The sequence below is a fragment of the Eurypyga helias genome, unplaced genomic scaffold (genome assembly GCF_000690775.1).
Source record: "Eurypyga helias isolate BGI_N326 unplaced genomic scaffold, ASM69077v1 scaffold16911, whole genome shotgun sequence".
Classification (NCBI taxonomy): Eukaryota; Metazoa; Chordata; class Aves; order Eurypygiformes; family Eurypygidae; genus Eurypyga; species Eurypyga helias.
This window is the reverse complement of record NW_010231715.1, coordinates 7316-30356: the sequence shown is the minus strand read 5'-3', so window position 1 is coordinate 30356 and position 23041 is coordinate 7316. Positions and strand designations below refer to the sequence as shown.

The window sequence follows — 23041 nt, the reverse complement described above, 5'->3', positions numbered from 1 at the left end:
CGAGCAGGCATCCAGCAGCATAGTTGGCACCGCTAACTGGAGTTCTGGGAAAAGGAAGAGCAGTGGTGTACTTCCGCTGCATAGTCAGATCTTCAGTGCAGAAACCCCTCTGCTGCAACACTGGACAAAGCCAGGACATCTCCCCTTCCCCCAGCACCCCACAGGTACAGCCATTGGCAGTCTGAGGAGATCGCACTGTAACGTAAAGGAGCGGATCTGAGCTAGCTGGGCCATACCCTGAAAGTGCAGGTGGCTTTATCATTCTCAGGCTATTCCTTTGCTTTCTTTAAATCGTGGTTATGAAGCTGTGTCAGTGATTTCTGGTGGCAGATTGTAAAATCACACCTTGATTTTAGTAAATTAAGCAGTCAGTTCTACAACTGTATCATAATTTGAGGTTTACTTATGGCATCTTAAAAACATCTACATTACTGTTCCCAAAACAGAACCTGGAAGTAATGGTGCCAGAATAGGGGGTGAGTGTTACTTCCCTCCTACTGCAGGGAAAGATGGCTGTGCTGTGTCTTGACAAGCCACCTTTCCACATTCAGTGTGAAGACTGTGAGAATTAATGAATAAAACTTGAGTATCTTCTTATCTTTCAGGCTTTAAAGACTTCTTTCAAAAAGAACCAAGGGCGGATAGATTCTATCTTGTAATGATACAGCACATGAATGTGTTTATTTTTAAAAGGTGGCTGAGTCTGGCGTGCTGGGTAGAATAAAGAGCTGAAATGCCTTTTTACTTTGCTAATTGTCTGCACGATGGAAGGGCGCTCACAAGGATGTGTGAGAAACTGTAATCCAGATCTAACCTGAAATCAAGAGGCTGCAGTTACAATAAGAAGTGTCTGATAGCACAAGGCTATGGTTATTCCTTATCAGTGTGCACCAGCAGATTGATGTAAAATATCAAAATCAGTGCAAGCTGCTTGCTAGTTTTCCTAACGAGTAAAACCCCGAGGTGTGTCTCATCACAGCTACCCTCAGTGGGCCGTGACCAGCTTTGGCTCTGCTCCAGAAGCAGCTGCTAGTTAGAGAAGACAGTCAATAATTAGCAAGAGCACAAAACTCCTGTGGAGCCAACCCTACCATAAATTAACCAGCTCTTCTTAATGGCTAATACCTGGAATTACTAAACTTGATAATTTCATTTCAGAAGAAGGTGATGCTAATTTCAACAGCCATGAGGAACTGGAACAGGTAACTGACTGGTTTCCAGCTGCAGGTTCCTCAGACGTCAGCTCACAAGGCACCTCCCACTGCACACGTCTGCATTGCGTATGTTTGACTGGAACGTGTGAGGTAGTTCCTGGTGCTGCTGACTTCCCTGTTTCGGGTGACACTGCGCTGCACATGGGGTGATCACTTTAGGATGCACTAGGGCAAAGCTGCACTTCGCCCGGTGGAAGAGCAGCTTGCACGGGCTGGTGGTGTGGTTTGGAACGTTGCTTTGGATACCAACATTCTTGATTGTATGCTTTGCTGTTGGAATTAATGCTCACGCACAGATCCAACTGAGATCTTAAAAAAACTTCTCTAAGAGGCAAAAGCTAAACAAATAAAAAACCCCTCAGTCATGGGTGGAAAGAACTACACAAACTCCTGACTGAGCATGAATCTGCTGCTACCTTCAGCAAGGGGCAGTGGGGTTTTTGCTTGTATCTTGAGCTATATATAAGCAAGAAGACACATAGGAGTAAGGAGGTGGTTTTTCCCATCAGGATGATGACAGCCTCCTGAATTCGTGTCACTCAGCCACCCTGCACTGCAGAACCAACAATCTCAGCCTCCTGGTGCACAGCCTAGCATGTGTACGTTACACCCTTAACCCGTTCCTGTCCCTCTATTTCCCCAGTGCTGCATCCTTCGCCTTCCCTGCCATGTTCTACAGGTGCTCCCAGAGCAGCCATCATGTTTTCATTTGATTCCCCACTTCACTTTTGGTTTACATCAGATAAAAGCAGTTTGAAAAATATAACTGGCATAAAAGCATTTTTAGACCAAAGCTTTTATTTACAGTTAGGCACAAGGTTTCTTATATTCAGTCGACCACAAGGGACCAGCTCTGGAGAGATCCTTACTGTATCGAGGTAATGGCCAGTCTTGGGGAAGGCAGAACATCACTACTTCAGAAACAAACCAAACACAGGATATTCCCCATAATAATGATAAACGGTAATCAGGATGCATTTTGCAATCTGTTCTTCTGTTTTTTCTTCCATTTGAGTGTGAAAAAATGTTTGAAGGGCTTTTTCAGTCACTAGTGCAAATGAACATTGCTTTCTGCAGAACATCAGTCAGTGACTTAACATTTCTTATCGATTCTGCAAGCTCATGGTCGAAAGTCATCGTCGGCATCTTCATCTTCCCGCTGAGCCGCTTCTCGAGCACGCAGAGCGAGCGCCACTGCCTCGGACACGCCTGGCCTGCTGCTAGCCTGGGCTGGCGCTGAAGCTGTTTTTCACAAGGAAGTACGTTAACTCTGCTGGTGTCAGGACAATAACCGCCCCCGTTAAAAACCCCTGTGCTACTGAAGTGCCTCATTTGTCAAGCATTGGGAACAAAGTCACCTTTGTAAACCAGGAAGAGCTGAAGCTACCATGCAAGTTTCCATTGCCTTTTTTCTTTATTCTGGCCATACAGTGTCCCAGGGACTGTACATCATTAATAACCGCAGCTGAGAGTCACATCAAGGTGTGAAGTATCTCTCTCGTGCTGTAAGAGTCTTGCCTGTGGCTGCTCCCATAAGACAGCATGGCTCACTTCTCCACAGAACTTAAACTCTGGTGTGCAGAAGCCTGTGCTCAATCTTCAGAAGTCACCTACAGCATCGCAACAAGCTACTGCTAAGCACGTCCTAGGGAGAATGTTTACCCCAGAAACTGGGTCTTTGTTTTCTCTTGAGACATGACGCTCAGATTCCGTGTCTCCTACTTCAAGCTGCTATGCACCGTGCCTGTACTGTAGCAAACACCTGTACTAGCCGAGCTCCTACGAGCTGCTTGCTCTGTGTTCGGCACTTGTTGCTTACCTGGTGGAAAGCCAGTCCCCGCCAAGATTCCAGCAGAATAGGGATACTGAAAACAAAATCCACAAGCAGATTTAGGCCGATGTTTCCCTCATGTGCCTGTTATCTTGTATTTAAAAAGATACCAGTATCCTGTCTCGAAACCATACTCCCCAGATCTTAAACAGTTCTGTGAGTATGGGCACTCCAACCGCTGCTCTGGTTGTATTTCTGTGCCTGTTGCAGGCAGTCTTTCGTTCTATACAGACAGGATGTCCTCTTGTCTCAATGCCCTTGGCCTGTGTCACACCTCAGGTTCTATATGGGGAAATCTCGCGGAGACTTCCTTCTCTGATTGTCTCACCTCATCGTAGGATGCATTTTGCTCCCTGTCAAATGCCCTTCCTGGGTAGTCGGGCACTGGTGGGGCAGGTTGCCTGGACAGGTGGTATGAAGAGCTTCTCTGAAAGACAGTACATTTGGCATTAGCAGTATCATGTTCTGGCTTCCAGTCACAGTCCGCACTACTCCCACCCAAGGCTACTGCCCTCATTTTAGGGAGGTGGCTTGTCTACTAGAACCACAGTGACATTATTCTGGCATCTTCTTTGAAACCTGACCTTAACAATCAAAGAATACGCACGTTTTGTGGGCTATCAAACCCGCCCCTCTCGAGTCCCAGTTGTGACCCTGGACACGGCCACGGGGTTGTCTAGTGTTTGAAAATCCCCAGCACACAGACAGCGCCCACTCGCTTTAAATACCGACTGTAGAGAAGGGAGCTAATCAATATTATCACATCAGCAATGGCAAATCATACAGGGGGATTTGGTTTGGGGTTTTTTGAGGCATGGAGGGGGACCTAACAAACCCTTTTTCTTCACCGTTACGTAAGTCAAAGATTTTTTTTCTCAACCCAAATAAAGCCACTGCACAGCCAAATCCGTGCACATTCTAACACTCATTTGATGGCTCCGCAAGCAGGACTGGCTTGAAAAAGAATCATAGAATGGTTTGGGTTGGAAGAGACCTTAAAGACCATCCAGTTCCAACCCCCCTGCCATGGGCAGGGACACCTTCCACTAGGCCAGGTTGCTCCAAGCCTCATCCAGCCTGGCCTTGGACACGCCCAGGGATGGGGCATCCACAGCTTCTCTGGGCAACCTGTCCCAGTGCCTCCCCACCCTCTCCGGAAAGAACTTCTTCCTGATATCTAATCTAAATCTCCCCACTTTCCATTTAAACCCGTAATAAATTCAAGTTTAATAAGTTAGAGTTCTTTCAATGCTGTTACGGGATTTAAAATGGGGTTAGGTGAAAGCACTCCTGTACCTCAGCTGAAAAGATTGTGGGGAGGGGAGGGCACAACCCCTAAGGAAACCTAGGGTCAGGGGAGGAAGGCAGCCTCAGTCTAGGCAAGGTTCAAGTGTGGCTGAACCCTTCAGAGACCCACACTGCACTCCCAGATTAGGAACGTTTTCTTGGAGTTCCTTCATCATAAATAATGTCTAGTGAGGGTAAAGACTTTTCTGTATCCTTCCTAGGCTAAATGCCAGTCTGGAGCAAACGGTTTGGGAAATTCCACGGAATCCTTTTGCTGCCTGGTGTTCACTAGTTATCAATCAACGTAGGTGAAGTTTTAAATACAGACACATCCCAACATGACAGCCTAGTTGGAAGGCTAGAGAAAATCCTCTATCCATCATTTTCCCATGAAATCCTACCAAGCACGTAATGGAAACAGCAGGGCCTGAACTATCAAACTGACCTGCTGGTCTTCTCCTCTCCGCACGGATGGGCTTTGGTTTGCCCTTTGCAGTGCCTGTAGCTTTCGAAGTGCAAACATTTTATCTTTTCCTTCCTATGGTCAAGACACATTTGATCGTTAGCGGGAATGGACTAACCATTCTTGACAGGCTCAAGGGCTATGAGTAACCATTGACCAGAATAATCATTACAATTCTGTTTTATTCTGAAATAATCTGTCTACAGAAGGAGCTACAGCAGCACAGCTTGAAGCTAAAATTATTTTGCAACAACTTAACTTGTGAGTTAAGTTTCCCTGCAGTTCAGATGGGGGAGGGCTCCCACCATCCCTTGAACTGCTGTAGGAAAAGCAGATTACAGCTCCACAATAGCAGGATGACACCATCAACAGGAAGCCAAATTTTTAAAAAGATAAAGCTGAAATTCAAACTTACATTAACAATTTGCTGATGTAAGAGCTTGGCCAGGGTCCTTCTTCCTCTTATTATTTGCCAGTAAAGATAAGTAATAATTCTAAACAAACAAAAGAGGAAGTCCAACGTATGAGTGCTCATACCTATGAATGTTTATCTCCTCCTAGCCACTGCCTAAACAGAAAGTTATCTCATTTATGTTATCCACTAAAAGATATATAAACACACACGTAAAAAATGCATGTATACAATTACACAAGGAATGACAAACACATGAAGTTACTCAAGACACTCCTGAAAAAGACCAAGAGATTTATGGATGAGAGGCACAACTGAAGTCAAGTCAACCGTACAAGGTGCGTTTCAGGCAACAAATAGGAACCTAATGCTCTAATCCAACTTTGTGTCATTTGCTTAGACACATGCCTGGACCTTAAATCACAACACGGAATGCTCACCACTTCCAGGCCGATCCTGCTCCCACTAGACTGAGTGGGAACTCATTTTATGAGTAGAGGTTTGGGCTCTGCAGTGTGCATGGTCGGTGCTAGAAACATCAAGCAGCACAGCTACACCATCAGACCCTACCCATGGGCACACAGTTTAACACACAGGGCTGGAGCACCTCTCCTATGACAAAAGGCTGCAAGAATTGGGCTTGTTCAGCCTGGAGAAGAGGAGGCTCCGAGGAGACCTCATTGCAGCTTTCCAGTATCTGAAGGGGCTACAAGGGTATTGGGAGAGGACTTTTTACAAGAGCCTGTAGTGATAGCACAAGGGGCAATGGGTACAAATTGAAATCAGGGACAGGTTTAGATTAGATATCAGGAAGAAATTCTTCACAGAGAGGGTGGGGAGGCACTGGAACAGGTTGCCCAGAGATGTTGTGGATGCCCCATCCCTGGATGTCTTCAAGGCCAGACTGGATGTGGCTTTGAGCAACCTGGTCTAGTGGAAGGTGTCCCTGCCCATGGCAGGGGGGTTGGAACTAGATGATCTTTAAGGTCCCTTCCAACCTAAACCATTCTGTGATTCTATGAATATGCACGGTTCTGCCAAACTAATTTACTTCGGCCGAGGGGACAGGATGTGGATTCAGCAGAGATGAGCTGGGAGCAGACTGCACCTGCTCATTAGCATTTCCCCACGCGGTGCGCTCACCTTAGGCGCCGCTCATGCGCCACCCCACACTACTGCTGCCATAGTGCAGCTATGCTTTCCATGGCAGCGTCTCCTCTAACAACTCCACTGATGAGACACGGTCAGAAAAGACAAAGCAACCATCTCCCAGACTTCTGGGGCTTAGGTCACTCAGCAATTTGTCCTGCCAGCTGTAAGCAGCACGTTCCCTTTTGTGGATGTACCTACAGCTAAGCGTGCCAGTGGCAAGAAGGTCAGGAGCCCAGGCAGCAGTAAGCTGGAAATGGTCAGTTACAAGCAGTGTACCCTGGAGTTTGCATATAGCTGGTTTGTAAAGAGCTTTGGCATCCTAACATAAAATGAATAGGTTTTGTATCTTCTTTGTGTACTTCAAATGCACGGATTTCTAATATATTAACCATTTCTGATGCTTTAAAATGCACTTTGCATCTTTAAAATTAAGAATAGCTATGTCATAGCCATTTTTTTCCACTTCAGGTCCTTCTCCAGTGCTTTTCATTGGCAGGTACTTACAGGGCAATAACGGAGAGGATGAAGAAGAAAAGTTCACTTGTAATTAAGCTATGGTAGATCCACACTACCCATTTTGAGGCAGTGTAATTTTCCAGTACTTTTATCCACTCAGAAACTGCAGCATACATAGAAGACAAACTTCTGAAAGGACCACATTCTTCTGAAGGTTTTAACCTGAAACAGTGAGAAAACAGGTACTTAAAGCTTCAAATATTAACCAGTGATTTAGTTAATACTGTGATTTTGTCCAGCAAGATGCTCACTAGTTTGGTACAGCCCTCTGCTCTCTTTGGAACCTCAGGGAACTTCCATGACCTAGGCTTGATTTTTAAATTGGATCACTCTCCAGATGTAGCATGCCCACCCCCGGCTCCCCGCAGCATATGGGCGCCAAGCCCTGCGAACACAACCTTGCCCTCAGCGTAACAAGTCAACCACTGTAGCGCGAGTTATAGCAAACTGAAAATCGGAATTGGGTTTTCAAAGTTCCACAACAGGAACTCAAGGGAAGCACCATTTCACCTTGCCTTCGAGGACACAAGTCACTCCGGATTTTCAGTAACAACAGGCCGTGGTGAACTAAGGCAGCCCCTAGTAAGAATTAACATTTTCAGTTAGGACGAAAGAGGAAAATGTTGCTTGCTTTGAAGCTGAACTACTCCAGAAAGTCTGAAATTCCTACTTGCCATCTTGAAATGTTTGCTCCGAAATATTTCATCCCACCTGGTTTTCTGTGTATCCACCTGTCTTACCAAACACTGAAATAATGTGTCTGAGAATGCCAAGGAAAAAGGGATATCCATGCTGCCCTCATTACTGTCACCAGAGTAACACGCATGCGCACAGAGAAGCTTTAAAATATTGGTAACAACCAAGATGCATTATTGCAGAGGTCAGCACTCCCTGCAAAAAGAGCCTTTGAAGCTCCTAAATAATCCAGAAGTTGATCTCAATTGAGTTTTTCCAGGTGTTTCTCCACTGCAGACCCATTATGGCCAATAACATAAGTCCTGGAACTAGGATTAGGTCACAGAACCATTTGAGGAGGAGGAAAAGCCAAATTTGCTGTTACACTGAAATAAGAACCCGAAACTGCAGAGTAACTGTTTCTCCCCCCACTTTCTTATGGGACAAGTTGCTGTGTTAACCACATTCTTGTCAACTCGCTCAGCATGTCTTGTTTTCAGAATACGGCACATCTCATGAGCATCTGAAAACCTCCATTAGCAGGTAACATGGCTTTTTCTATAGAAAAATGCAGATTGCTCTGCCTGGTATCAGGTCGCACAGCACAACACAGTCGACTCAAACGCCAGTGATCTCCCATACCTCCAGACGGTGACTCCAATGACAGACAGGACTCCAAGGAAGCAAGGGAAGAAGAGCAGGAACATGAAGGATGTTGTCATTTGAGCAGTTCTCCAGACTTTGCGAGGGGGTTGGCAGTTCATCATCAGGCTGACCTTTAAAGAGGCGAAGGTACACTGACTCTTGGGATGGTGTTACCTGCCACGTCACCTCAGCTTAAGTCAATCCCAGTGAAACGGCTGGTGGGAATTGCTGGAATAGCTTTTATCAAAAGTTTCCAAGAACTCCTTTTTATGAATTTGGTAGATGTACTGTAGTTTTAGAGAAATTCAAGAATACAGTCTTTAAATACTAAGAGGCAAAATGAGGTTCCGGAGGGTTCTTCAGGACTCTGTCGGCTAGAGTTTGCTTTTGTCGCACATGCAAACCCACAGTTCAGGAAAGTCTGAATCAATCTGTAGCTACGGCTTTGTTCTTCCACATTCATCACTACAGACTGTTAAATGCAACAGACAATCTAACATCTAGTCCTACTACTGTGCGAAAGAATTCTGAAGAGACATTTCCACCATGATCTCTAGCTGAACTGCCCTGCTAGGTAACTCCAGAGGTGGGAGGGTTTGCTGGGGAGTACGCGGGAAGCCAAACTCACAGCCACAGGCTGAGTGTCTACGCTGACAGACGCACTTGTTCACCCTATATTCCCCAGCCTTTAATCTTACTACTTTATTCTCTCCCCTCTCTAACTGTGCTCTTAACCCCTCCTATAACCATTCCACTTTCACAGGTTTGTAATTCAAGGATGTGCATCTAAATTCTGTGCCTTTAAAGCAGACTCCACCACCACCCCCAAAACCCAATCGAGGAAACTGCTCCCCTAAATGCAAAACCCCACAGAAAACCACAGTACTTTAACGCAGTAAATGCTGCCCAGATTAAATGGTGTAATTCTGTGATTATTACATGTAAAGCTTGTTACCTTTTTCACATAAAATACTATGGAAAACGACACCATCTGGATACCAGGCAGCAGAGGTGAGAAGAGGATACCAATCCTACAAGGAAAGATTTATAAGAGGAAAGTTACACCTTCACTATTCAGCGCACAGCTCTCGGTGCACTGAAAGCAGGAAACATCACGCTAACTTCTTACACCGTCAGCGCTTGGTTGCTGGGGAATGCAATTGCATTGGCACTGAACCTGTAACAGTCAGCCGACCTTCCAAAGCATGCAACCCCGAACACGCATACCTACGTACATGTGCCAGGCTGGATGAGGCTTGGAGCAACCTGGCCTAGTGGAAGGTGTCCCTGCCCATGGCAGGGGGTTGGAACTGGATGGTCTTTAAGGTCCCTTCCAACCCGAACCATTCTGTGATTCTGTGATCTGCAAAACTCTCTTGTAGCCCCAGTTATGGGGTACACAATGAGTACGAGTAACATACTCATTCTTAGTGTTTCCCAGGGTTTAATACTGGGACTATCTCAGCAGGAGCACGATTCCCGTGGGGAAGCAGAACTCTAGGATGTTCCTTTTATGGGTTCCTCCCAGGCCGGGTGGCCGCAGGGTGAACTACTGACTGAAGTTACTGTCACTGCCCGCGTGCTCACAAGAAGAGCTGGCAAGTCACAGCCCTCAGACAGGCACTTAATATGTCATCTCTCTCAGGCATTTAGCCTGTTCTTTCCCCCGTGATGGGAAGCACACAGAAATGACAGAATTGCAACGTTCCATGGTATTTCTAAGTGCAAATGACGTTTTGGCCATAAATGTAACACTTACCAGGTCAAAGTCTGTGCATAGATCAAATCTAAGACATTTCGTCCAATATCAAATTCTGGCAACCCCAGGCTCACACAGACTGTAGTTCCAATAATTCTGGGAGAAAAAAGCCAAAACACAGCACAGTAGCATTTGCTAAATGATAACACCTGAAGACAAGCATCTGTGACGGAGTAACCACGTCATGCAAAGCAGCCCCAGCTTGCTGATGGGACAGCACATCAGAAATGAAACACAATTTGGCAAAAGCAGGTTCCCACAACACACACACAGGGTTGAAGTAAGACCTAGGATATTTTTCATGCAACTCAAAAAAAAGGAAAAATAAGGATTTGTAACTCAAAAAAAAGGAAAAATAAGGATTTGTAACTAGATTCAGAAAGTATGTTTATGCTTAAACAGTTGAAATGGAAAGTTGCCTCAGAACAAAACTGTAACAGCTTTTTGGGTCCTGAGAATTTTCAGCCTCAATCAAAGTAAATGAATCTTACAGACTGCTACTCTCAACACAGCCTAAAGCATATCCAACCCCAAACTAACTGAGGCTGCAAGTAGCTGAGGCATACACAGGTAAGCAAGTACCCAGAGGATTCCTACTGAGGACCAACAATCCCCTTTTAACACCTCATTTTTCCTGGACTGGGGACATTCAGTTTCTGCCTATTGTAGCAGGAACAATAAAGGTTTCGGTAACTATCCCATCTCACCCGATACTGGTCTTGGCGTCACTTTATCAGCTGCATCATCACTAATGCTACAGGGTTGGGCTTTCAGGGGTTACTCGGAATATAGACAAATAAATACAAGCAATTGCACTTTTAATCTTCCACCGCTGTAAGTCTGGTGCTTTTGCACTGCTTAGGGGACAGCACTCGTCACAGCTGACACTGGTCTTGGCACTGTGACCTGTCTACTGGGAGGTGGTTTCCTATCTGAACAGGAGGAGGATTAAAGTACACTGGCAAGGACTGCGCAAGGAAAGTCTTCAAGGGCTTCTTGGTGTTGTTTCGTGCTAATTTAACACAGATACTGCCCCACCTTGTAAACCAGTCTTGCTTGCATCATGTACTAAGGGCAAACAATGGATCTCCTACAGAAGTACAGCCAGGAGCCCTGCATGCACTGTAGAGCTGGCAACTTAAATACTCTACCTACCACCTTAAGTCACAAATAACATTTGGCAATAGGAAGGTACACAGAGCAGGTGGCAGAAGTAAATGGCTTTTTGCTTACATGCTTAGCTGTGTTCACATTATTCAGTTAAAAATACTTTCTCACTTACCATGCTGCAGAATCCTACACTTCAGAATAGTGTAGAATTCATAGTTTAATATGAATATATTAAATATTTAATATGGATATATTTTATGTAATAAATTCATATTGCTTAGCAAGGCTGACTAAAACAAAATTTTAAACTTGCGTGCACTCTACAGAATGACAGAACTAAGAGGGAAACAAATACAGGGGGACATACAAAGCCAGCAGTGTGGCCGTGCATCTGCAGAAAGTCAAGGTTTTCTGCTTCAGACACTTGGTCATCCCATTCAGGAGATATATGGGAGTACAACGTGGCTTCCTCCCTGCTTGTGCTTCTGCCTCCAAAGGAGAAAAGGACACAGTGGGAGGGTAGAACGGTAACCACTCCCCCCTCCTCCTAAGAAGCACCTGCAATAAACACAAGGCATGCACCCAGAGACTGTGCCTGGCAGAGACAACCAAGGAAGCCTCCGTGGTGCCCCAGCCACGCTCCTGTTGGACTGTTCCTTCTCCCGCACTGGGAAGAAGATCACATCTCTGCTGTCTTTGGTTAACGAATAACAACAAGATGAGAAAAGCAGTACTTACCTTCGTAAAAACTCTCCAAAGAACGAGCCAAGCAAACAGAATAGGAAGTTAACTACGACAAGACGGTAGATATCTTGGCCAACCAGAGTTTCCCAACACTGTATAAGAAGAAAAATTTTTTAAAATGCATGTCTAGAAGTCAACAATCATGTGATTCTCTAACATTATTCCCAGGTGCTTGAGTATCTAAAACTTGGGCTACAGATCAAAGATTTGCGAACAGCGAACAATCACAGTTGACCTTTCACTGAACAATGCTGCAAACCAGTTGAGACCCAAGCCGGGCAATTCAGTTTTTCCTACAGTTCATTTCTCTAACAATGCTGATAAAAAAAACACGTTGGGGCGGCAAATTCAGCTTTCCAAGATACAACGTGTACTTCCCTCTGTGAGAGCAAGCTTCATATCAAAGCGGCTCCTAACCTGGCATCGTAAGTCAAAGATTTGCATTTTTGAAACTTTACCTGTGACTCTGATGCAGCCACAATGTTAAGCCAGTAGTAGCACAGTATTCCAACAATTGATATTTTCAGGATGATATTTCTAAAAAGAAAAAGTAACAGTAACTGCACTGGTCAATAAGCTCACTGGGGTAATGGTGGCAGGATGACCGTAGCTTATACTTTATCACCTCCTCTGACAGCAACAGCAGCTCTGCAGAGTGCCAGGACTAAGAGGAGCTCTCCTCGGCGCTCAGGAGCAGCACTGGTGTGTTGTCCTGGCAGAAGGGGAGCAGAGCCTGACAACCTTGGCACAAGCCTCTGTTGAAGAGGCTGCTGGTTGGGTTCGTGGAATTCTCAGAGGAGGAAGGTCTGAGGGGCATCAGGGGTTACATGGTGTTAATCCCAAGCATCTGTATTTAAGACCTCCTCACTCCACTTTCCTTCCTTTCCCTGAGGGGCCAATGGCTGGAAGCCACAAACAGAACCAAGCCCACTGTCACAGTGTGCATCCCTGACAGGGCAACCATACCCCGTCCTCATGCAGAGATGTCACACTCCAGAAGGCTCACAGAAGACAAACAAAACTTGGAAGGAAGAATGCACAGAAGCCTTTGGAGAAGATGAATTTTCCTCCGTAGCTCCCTTCTGCCCCCCACACCACCTAGACACAGCTTGCCATCAAAAAGAGAGTCAGACAACTTCAGGCAAAAAGCACTAAGAGGTGGCAGCAGCAAATACCTGATAATAGTGACATATATCTTGTGTCCAGGAGTCTGAAATCTCTCCAAGTGTCCAAGCCACGAGTAGAAGAATGGGATCAATGTGTTGAGGAGAGATGCCACAACAGGTAGCACCAACATGGAAGCTTGGCCCTCTAGGTCACTTTTATGCCCTTCCACAAACAGCTTAGGTAGGAAAAACAAAAAAAAACCCAAACAACCCCAACTTAGAGCTATAACCAAAATGCTGCCTCAAGTTGTGTCCTCAGGGAAGACGCCTGGTGCCCCTCCCTGTACAGGTTAGAGACTGTCATGTTTCATGGGCCCATGTCCAGCAGCACAGCAACCCTCTCCCCTTCCCTGCATTACCTGGGACCAAGGGTGGGAGCCCCATCTTAAATGCAGCTCCTAGGCAAAGGAGAGGCAGGCTTTGACAAGGCTGCTTCTTGCTGTTTCTTTCAAGGAAAGCTGCACAATCCTAAGGTAGTCATGAGCCCAGGCAAGCAAAGCAGCTGCTGGGCTGAGGGAGGAGATCTGGTCAGAGCCCTCAGGTCTACGCTCTTGCCATAGTCCCCAGCAGTGCGAGCCTTTGCAAACCAGCTTTTTAGGGAGAGCAGAATTTGTGTTTGCATTGGCAGAAACAGCTATGCTTCCCCAAGGTCCCAAGAGCAAACAGACCACTGCTTGCTCTCAGTGCAAGATACCCATGTGGAACAACGCGGCTCTAAAACCAGACTGAAAAATCTGTCCTTACCTTTAGGTTATTAATGGAGAGGAAGTAAACACCAGCACAAGCAGCTAGTGCTGTTCCCAGGGAAGCAACCCAAGAAAAAAGATGAATAACAATATGAACAACTCTCTCCATTATAGAAAAATTTAGAACTTCTCGGCTTACTTCAGTGAGGTCTTCCTGCAAGGAAACAATTCCTAATGAAGAATTCCTTAGTCAAGCAAAACTTGTGTCAAGTAACGACTTGAGAGACTGAATGAAAGATAGTTTCTCTAGAAGATGGGCAGGATAATAGACTGGCACGGACAACTTTGTGTTCCTATCCTAAAGGTCCTTTCTCTTGACACTTGCACCGTATTTCACAGATATTGCAAACCTGCCTTCTGTGTAGAAGGTTCATGCGCAGGAAGGTAAAAAGGACGTACTGTTTGGCAAATATTTAATAGTCACAGGGACTCCTTCAGTAGAACAGAAGCATACAAATATTTACATGTAGCTTAAAGAGAAGAGAAAACCAAATAGCTAAGCCAACATCAGGAGTTCAAACCAAATTAAACTTCACAGTCAGGAAGACTTTGTCTGTTAGGAATGGACTAGCACACTTGAGACCCTCTGCCAGAGACTTCTATGTCTGTACACAAATTTGTATGCGCAAACAAGTCTCTGGCAGAATGACTCATGCATGCTAGTTTTGTACCTTTATTTGTGTGCTGAGATTCTTTTGTTGCAGCTTCACAGCTTTTTCATTAGTTACATTGAAGTCCCAAGTGCAGAGAAGCTTGCTGGCATTTCCAGAGTATGCCTGAGGGTTAATGACATTCCTGCAGAAGGATTTTGCCATGCTGCAATGAAAATTAAATTTGTGAGATGTGTAATGGGGCAATACATCAAGTAGGGCAAGGAGGGAAATTTGTCAATTTTCCCATCCTATCCCAAGGCTACTGGACATATCACAGAATCACAGAATGGTTTGGGCTGGAAGAGACCTTAAAGCCCATCCAGTTCCAACCCCCCTGCCATGGGCAGGGACACCTTGCACTAGACCAGGTTGCTCCAAGCCTCATCCAGCCTGGCCTTGGACACTTCCAGGGATGGGGCATCCACAGTTTCTCTGGGCAACCTGTTCCCAAGCATGTCACATAAGTCAACATGGAAAATAAACTTTAATGTAAGAAAACTCCTATGTTTCATTCTCGTAGGTGTTGTTGACATTCTTTACCTCTGGAAGGCCCCATCAATGCCAGAAGATACTAGGAGTAATGGCTTACAAAAGGGGGATCACAATATTCATTGGTTTGAATGGGATTCTCTTAATTTCCCTTACTATTTTGCAATTATTCTTCATTTGTCTAAGAAGGGCTTGATTTCTGGGGACTGTCTTTTAAGAAGAAATGTCCGCTTAAACTCCACACCTAGAAATACGTACTTACAGAAATATACTCAGGTCATTATTACTGCCAACTCTCCAGGGTGGGGGTTTTTTGGTGTTGTTCTGGGGGTTTTGTGTTTTGGGGTTTTTTTTAAACTCTTCCCTTAATTATAAGTGAAATAAGAAGATATAGTTCTGAAGATAAGAAGATATATTACCTGAACAATAAGATAAGAAAACAGATGACAAAATATATCCCAACGGTGAAAATATAGGCCAGCTGCATGTTGTAAGATGGACCACTCCTTATTTTACTGATTGTAGCATTGGTGTAAAAGCCATAGTAGAGTACTGTTTGTTGAAAATAACCCTGAAAAGATATGGACATGATTCAGAATGCTTGCTATCACCTACATATGGTGGGAAGTACCATTTATTGGGCTTCAGATGATGAACATGGGAGCTGCCCCGTTCCCTACTGTGAAATCACAGATGTGGTTAAGTTTCTAAACATCAGGGCCTTTGTCTTCCTTCTATCAACTAAAATCTTCCATCGTTTGAGAGCTTCTAGAGATACCTAAATAACTTGTCTCCTTCTTAAGATTCATGTGGGATGTTCAGGAGCAATCAACAGCTTGGCAGGACCTGGTCCTTTCTGAAAATTCTTGAAGAGGGAAAGGTGTAATAGCTTATTCCTTAGGAGCAAGGTTCTGTGCTGCCAAATTGTATCAGCTATGGAGGAAGCAGGAAAAAAGCATCTCACATTCAATACTAGAGTTACTACATTACAGCTGAACTCCTGCCATGGTGACAGTACTTTGCAAAGTTAAAAGAGCATTACTACAAAACACAGCACTTTAAAAGCAATTTTAGCAAGAAAAGGCTGACACCTTTCCTCTTTAAAAAGATCTCTTCTCAACGAAGCATTAGTAAGAGCAGTGTTGTTTATTAAACAGAGAATACTTCAACAATAAGACAACAATAAAAGTGACAGGTTTTGGGGTTTTTTTTTTACAAAAAAGACGAAGTAACCTTTTCAGATCAGTTAGTTGATGAATACTAGTAGAGTTAAAGGAATGCAAAGTCTTCATTTAAAAACAGCCTGGGACTTTACTCCCTGAATGTAAAAATCTCCACACAATTAAAAGACCCTCCCATTTGCAGGCCCCCACCGAGTTCAACAAATGGCCACAGAAAGATCTGTGTGCTCCTTTGAAGAATAAATTTTTGAAAATAAGGAAATTCCTCAGAATCACATAGGGAAATCAGCACAGTATTTTCAGAGGAAAATTAGCATGAGACAAATGTGTTGCTGAAGACTATTGTAGCTATCTCTGAAAGGCCTGGTTTCCTCTGTGTCTCTTCCACTGCTTTCTGAAAGTAAGGGAAGTCTTGAAATAGAGAAGTGCATTAGCATGAGTCCCATTCACCTGACTGAGTTAATGTTTGTTGCAGCTTCTTTTTGAAAAATGTACTAAATATTGTTTCTAGTCACATAGAATTCTAACTCCACGTCTTAGTAAGAAATACTTTTTACTTTATCACGGGTTTTTAAGGCAGATCTGCCGCACACAATATTAACACAAACCTGTTGTAACATACTTACAGCTCCAGTGAGCAGCTCCAGACCCATGAATGGCAGGTTATTTGGCTCTGCTGCCATGAACTGAGGGATTGTGATGAAACTGAAGTTTATGATGAATGAGAAGATGTTGAAAGTTAGCAGCCACTTCAAGAAAATAAAGTAAGAAAGAACACTTGTTCCAAAGTTGGCACCGATGATCTTCAGAGCCTTGTGCCATAGCTGCAGTAGGTGAAAGCATTCGGACAAGCGACTTCCAAACCGCTGAAGTGACTGAAGTGCGGAAGAGAAGAGAAAGATGAATCTCAGCAAGCAATCTTAAACAGGACTCAAAGTCACTTAATAAACCCCCACATTTTTTACAGTTCCATTTTGATGATAAGAGCAGTTTTCCCCCACTACACGCACTGTAAGATGATTAACTGGTCTTCCCAAGTGCTACCATAATGCAAGTCACTGTTAATGAACACTGCCGCAATTAGTTGGTTTGTAAGCAGCACAAGGCAGGATACCAGATACTGCTGGAGGCACTGACAACGTTGCAGCTGAAGTGGTTTACACTATCGTGACCGACAGGAGTTTCTGGCACTTACCACTGATGTTCCCTGCAGATGCTGTGTACAGCAGGAGTCTTGAGTACTGTGGTGCCTTGATTTTTTTCCTATTTTTTCAAGAACTTTATTCCTGTAGAAGAGCAGGGCAGGGGGTGACAAGCATTACAGTATGGGTTATAATTAAAACAAGAAGCCAAAGAAGCTGCTGCAAATAGATTGACACGTGCACTTGAACAGAGTTAATAAACCATGGAGATGTCCTGCTGGCTGTTTCTATTAGCTGATACCATGGCTCTTGTCCATGCTATGACAGCATGTCCTAACCCCTCCACTAACTCATTCCGGGAACAAAATTTAAATATATTCTGTGAGGAGGCAGAAGGATGGTGGAGACCATGTGGCCTCTTCTCCATTTTCAATGGCCAACATCCAAGTTTCCTTTGTCAAGACATTGCAAGTCATCATTCATAATCAAATACGAAGGCCTTGACACCCTGTTTTATATTACCATGACAGATTCTGCTCATCCAGAGAAAGGACAATGAATCATGTTTAAATTATTTTCCCTTGCAAGATGTTAACTTCTTAAAAGTGCATTAAAAAGTACTTTCAGTCCTTTAAAAGTGACAAACCAAAGCTGGGCAGATGGCAAACACCCCTAGTTGATAGATAGATGTTGAAAGTATAGTGTTGGTAAAACTAAACAGATAAACTTTTATTTTTACCTGATCTCTCTCTTTTTTTTCATGGTCTCTGGCATCTTCTGGATTGCTTTAATCCTTTCATTGGCAGACACACTTGCAAGATTTCCAACTAATTTTTGCTCTGCATAAAACCCATGAAAAATCCAAATTTTGGGATTATAATACAGTAATTCTTATACAAAATCTGAAACAGATATAACAAAATTCCCCACTTCCACTGCCACCACGGTGTGGCAAGTTCTGAGATATACCAATACTCCCCAGAATATCATCAGCTCTGTCAGTACTCTAATACAGATGTAAATAAGTAGCACAGTAGCTTTTCTTTCTACAATTTAACACATACTCACACTGCACTGTGCTTCACTTATCATGGGACTTTAATGTGCTTGTAGAGTATAAAAGATTAGTCACTAGCGTTAACACAAAAACAAATTGTTCTTACAACCACCAAAAGACTGTACATGCAATTCCGGTGATAAACCAAGGAAACCAACCCCACCATCCTTGTGGAAGATGCTGTTTACTATTGAACCATGTAAACACCTACCTTCTTTGCACTCTGGATCTGTTTCTGGGCTAGAAGAAGTCACAAAGATCTCATCAGGTTGTCTTCTGTCGCGTCTCCGAACGAAGCTATCTAGATAACGCGCACTGTTTAGTAAGCTCAGCTACCCCTGACAAATTGACTTAAGAAATACAAATTTCACTTTCACAGAAGCTATTTAAATGTAGACCCTTCAATTTCACCACCAACATGAAAACTTCTATTCCCCCACTCCCTTCTTTCCTGGTCAGGCTTGATGACCGTATGCAATTTTTCAGATACCCACCGGAAAAGATGTACTGAGCCCTTTCTTCAGCTGTCATGGAAAACGTTGTCACCTAACCCATTCATAAATGCACACGCTGATTATTCAAGACTCTTTTGCTAGAAGACATGTCCTTTCTTTAAAAATCCTTTGACTGACTTCCCAAGGTTTGTTTTAGAACCACACTCAACCACACTACGTAAGTTATCTGTACCAGACTCCCATTCCCCTGGGCCCAAACTGTAACTGTTCAATTGCAACTGTTCTCTCAACCTTCTTTCATTCAATTATTCATAGAATCACAGGATGGTTTGGGTTGGAAGGGACCTGTGTGGAAAGCCCCAAAAAACCCCCCCCCCCCCCCCCCCCCTGCCATGGGCAGGGACACCTTCCAAACACAAGCGACTATATTCCTCAAGCCCACCCCCCTTCCAGCAATGAAGCAGGTGAGTTCAGCCACAGCTTTCCTTGCCTCACCTTCCCAGTAAGCTAATGGCCAGCCTGCACAATGTTACATCCTCCTCCTTTTGAGCTCGACCCTCTAGTGTGGAAGGCTCAGCTTACGGATGCGCCTGTTAGCTAATGCCTGTGTTACAGGCTCCTTCACCATATTTACTATTCAGATCCAATGGGCCCCTCATGCCAACTCCACTTAAAGCCAACTTCCTTTGTAGCTATTAAAAAGGATCAGAAGAAGAAAAACATCTGTGCCCCCTGCAGAGGTGCTTCCTGAACTTTCAGCATTCAGATATTTATCCTCCAGTTGATTGTGTCGGAAACGCACTCTCTCCTTCCTATCAGCTACTAAAAGCCACGCACAATAGTTCATGTTTGGAAATCTCCTATTTCTACGGTCACTCATTGAGTGAGGCATTTCCAGGTACCATGAATACAGGATTTTGCCAAATCAGATCTTAACTTAAAGACCATGTTCTTAAAGATGATTTTTTTTGGTGGGGGGGTGGGGGCAGAAACCAACCCAGCCAAGAATATCTCACTTTGGGGCACAGAGAGACAGTTATTTCAATGCATCCAGATAACAGTTCCTGAAAAGAACTCTGTGCTGGCTGGGGTTAAACCACAACAACCTCAATTGCATTCCAGAAGCAGCAGACAAGAACCAAACTGATTGTAACAGAAAAATTACATGATACAGGTAGAACAGTTCCTACCCAGAACATGAACAGTAAACAACTACGGTAGCCTAAACCAGATCCCAGATGAAACTATTCCAGACTCCCTGTATTTTAATAAATATAAACCTCTAATTACTACTCTAGGCTAGAATTTGCATGGAGACAACACAACATTCACTAAAGACAGTCTCAAAAACGCATCCTATCCTCCCCATATTTTCTCCTACAGTAAGCCTCTGTAAATTTGTTCTACGTCGACACACTTCCTGAGAGTTTGGGTTAAAAGTGGTAGGCATTTGGTTCTTGAGCAATGAAAGATAGAAGATCATCACCTTCAGAAAAATGTTGAAAAATTTGGCGACAACGACGCTGGATAGTATAAGACAATTTATGTTTTATGATTCCTTTTATCAAATGAGGATTTTCATACCTGAGCCAGAAAGCTTTTAAATATTTATTATTTCATGGAGGGCAAGATTAACATTCAATATTCTGATGCACCCCAATCCTCATGTCTTACCTCCTGGTACACTGGAAATTCTGTGGGCATGAGGGTGGCTCAGCAGATAGCAGGTAGAAGGTGAGCTGTATGCTGGTTCCGCCTCAGGCTCAAAGGAAAGATTATCTGTTGAAGGGAATCAGGATTATACAGAAAGCTGTATACCACTATGGATTATTCACACACACAGAACTTCAGCCCTATTGACCAAGTACAGCTCTACTTCAAACACAGCAATATATCCCACTGACAAAACTCCTGTATCTCACTCCAGCGTTCATCCCAGTATTCAACGACTTATGCAGTCCACCCCAGTTGGTACTTACCGACCTGCTAATGCAACAGGCAGTCCATGGATCTGTTAATGTAACATCCGAACTACTTCTAAGGAAAAAAGCAAAGACGACCCACTGCCACCATGTACAAATGAATTGAGCTTTCCAGTGTGCAGGACTCCCTCAGGACAGAGTCAGCCATTGCTTGTTCTGGTGTTTCTGCAAACAGTTCATATGAGAAATTACATACCTGTGGAGTTTCCATATGAACTTCTGCTTAGGACATTAACTCTTGGTAAACCTTCACTGTATTCAGAGCCACGTCTCATGGAGGCCATTGGTATGGCCAGAGTATAATTCTGTCCTCTGTCACTGTGCTCTCGGTTGGAACCATGCAGTGAAGAACCATAAGGGCTTTGAGGAGAGAACAGACTCTTTTGAGAACTCCTCCTGTGTGAGCAACAAAAAGGAAAACCCTGAGTGCCACAAGAAGTCTCAATAGATATGCTTAATAAATTGTTACCCTTTATCATCAAATTTGAGTACATTATACACTAAACACTGAGACCCAGAGGCATTTTGTACTTAGAACTCCAGCATCAACATTCTGAATTAGAAAGACTAAAAACTCTTCTCCACTTGAAGTAAGCTTAGATTCTACCTAAACAGGAATAACTACTTGGAAAACAAGGACAGGTTTAGATTAGATGTCAGGAAGAAATTCTTCACAGAGAGGGTAGTGAGGCACTGGAACAGGTTGCCCAGAGATGTTGTGGATGCCCAATCCCTGGATGTCTTCAAGGCCAGACTGGATGTGGCTTTGAGCAACCTGGTCTAGTGCAAGGTGTCCCTGCCTGTGGCAGGGGGGGTGGAACTAGATGATCTTTAAGGGCCCTTCCAACCCTAACCATTCTATGATTCTATGATTCTATGACATCAAAGGCTATAGCACATTGTGAAAATTACTGGAACTGAAAAACATCCATGACATTATGCCATAAATTCTAAAAGCCATTTAACTGATCAATTCATCTGACATGAAAAGCAAACATGCCGTTTCTCTTGAATGCCACCTTTCTGGTAACAGCTTTAAAAACGTGTGTCTGAGAATACAAGCACAGAGGGATTAAAAGAATTCCACAAATTAAACTCTGGAGAAGAAGTTTCTCCTACACATAAATAGAGGATTTAATCTCTTCTGGCACAGTCACAACAGCAAAATTAAACAAACTCACCTTCTATCAATTTCCAGTGTCTCTGAGAAGTGGTAGTCTGGATTTTCAAAGGCTTCATTGTAATGGTAAGACATGACAAGTCCTTGGTTTGAAGGATGAAATCTTCCTTATTTTCGTCTCTACTGCTTCATCGATGTATTCGTGGGAAGACTGATTACAGATCTAATTACAAAATTAAAAGAAAGGAACTTCATTTTCACATCTTAGAAGGTTTCGCCACCCTGCTAAAAAACAACATGAAACAGTATAAATAGGAAGTGGTTCTAACGTAGTGCGACTTACTGTTGGGAAATTAGGGTCTACCAGAAGTTGCAGGTGAAGTGGGAACTAATACTTCTCCATAGTAAGCTCTCTACAAAACTAAGGAACTGAAGTGCCACATGAAGTCTTCCCCAGCACTGGCAATGAAGCCAGGTTTTAGAAACATGTTGAAGCATTAAGACAAAAATAAGTTGTCTCCCCCTTCCCACAGGAAAAGCCAATACACAAATTTTCTCCAAGTATTTCTCTTCCAAAACCAAAGAGGAGGTGAAGTCTGCCCACTTCCTTACTAGCAGTGGCATTTCTAAGCCTCAGTCGCCAACAAGGGACCCACTGGACCACTGCAATGTACAGAGCTGACATTATTTAGAGACGCAGCCTTAATGAGGGCTCTTCTAATGACTTAATGTCTCAATTCTGTAAATCGGCTTCATTTTAGCTTTATTTCCTCACAGAGTGCTCCATTTTATTCTTAAGAAAACCAGACTTGGTCAGAGCTTAGCAAACGGAAGTCCAGGTAGGTCAGTGAAAAGGGAACCTTGTATTAGAAAACCAGAATCCAAATCAAAGGGCCAGTTCTTGCAATTCATCAAAAGTCATACTCAAAACAATTTTTAGCGTTTGTTCTTAAAGGCACCACACCAAGTTTGATCAGCTGGCAAGCTACTCGACAGCAGGGAAGCTAAAAAAATAGACTACAAAGGACACATCTGGCAAAACCCATCAGATCCTGCTTTTAGTCTCTGCTCCACTCCTAGAAAAGCAGAACTTTACAGTCACAACCAACAACCACAGTCTGCAGTGGTTTTTATTTGTGATTTCTACTGCAGTGAAGGAAGTATCACCTGAAGAAAAGTATCTTCAAAATGGATAATTGTATAATATCTAGTGTCTGAAGTCTTGTCAAAATATTCTCGTTT

At 43.7% G+C, this 23041-nt stretch overlaps 1 protein-coding gene across 1 annotated transcript; it reads right to left on the bottom strand.

Annotated features, from left to right (window-relative positions):
* Positions 1-2334: 2334 nt before the first annotated feature.
* Positions 2335-21934, bottom strand: TMC5 (transmembrane channel-like 5). Its single transcript, XM_010161192.1, has 21 exons — positions 21861-21934; positions 20876-21075; positions 20372-20476; positions 17925-18024; positions 17239-17329; positions 16670-16918; positions 15282-15433; positions 14392-14536; positions 13719-13874; positions 12984-13150; positions 12267-12345; positions 11803-11900; positions 9955-10050; positions 9151-9226; positions 8193-8326; positions 6864-7037; positions 5211-5289; positions 4778-4870; positions 3374-3472; positions 3034-3079; positions 2335-2456 (listed from the first exon to the last, which is right to left on the bottom strand). The coding sequence occupies exons 1-21, from the start codon at positions 21932-21934 to the stop codon at positions 2335-2337; spliced, it is 2535 nt and encodes an 844-aa protein (XP_010159494.1).
* Positions 21935-23041: the final 1107 nt, after the last annotated feature.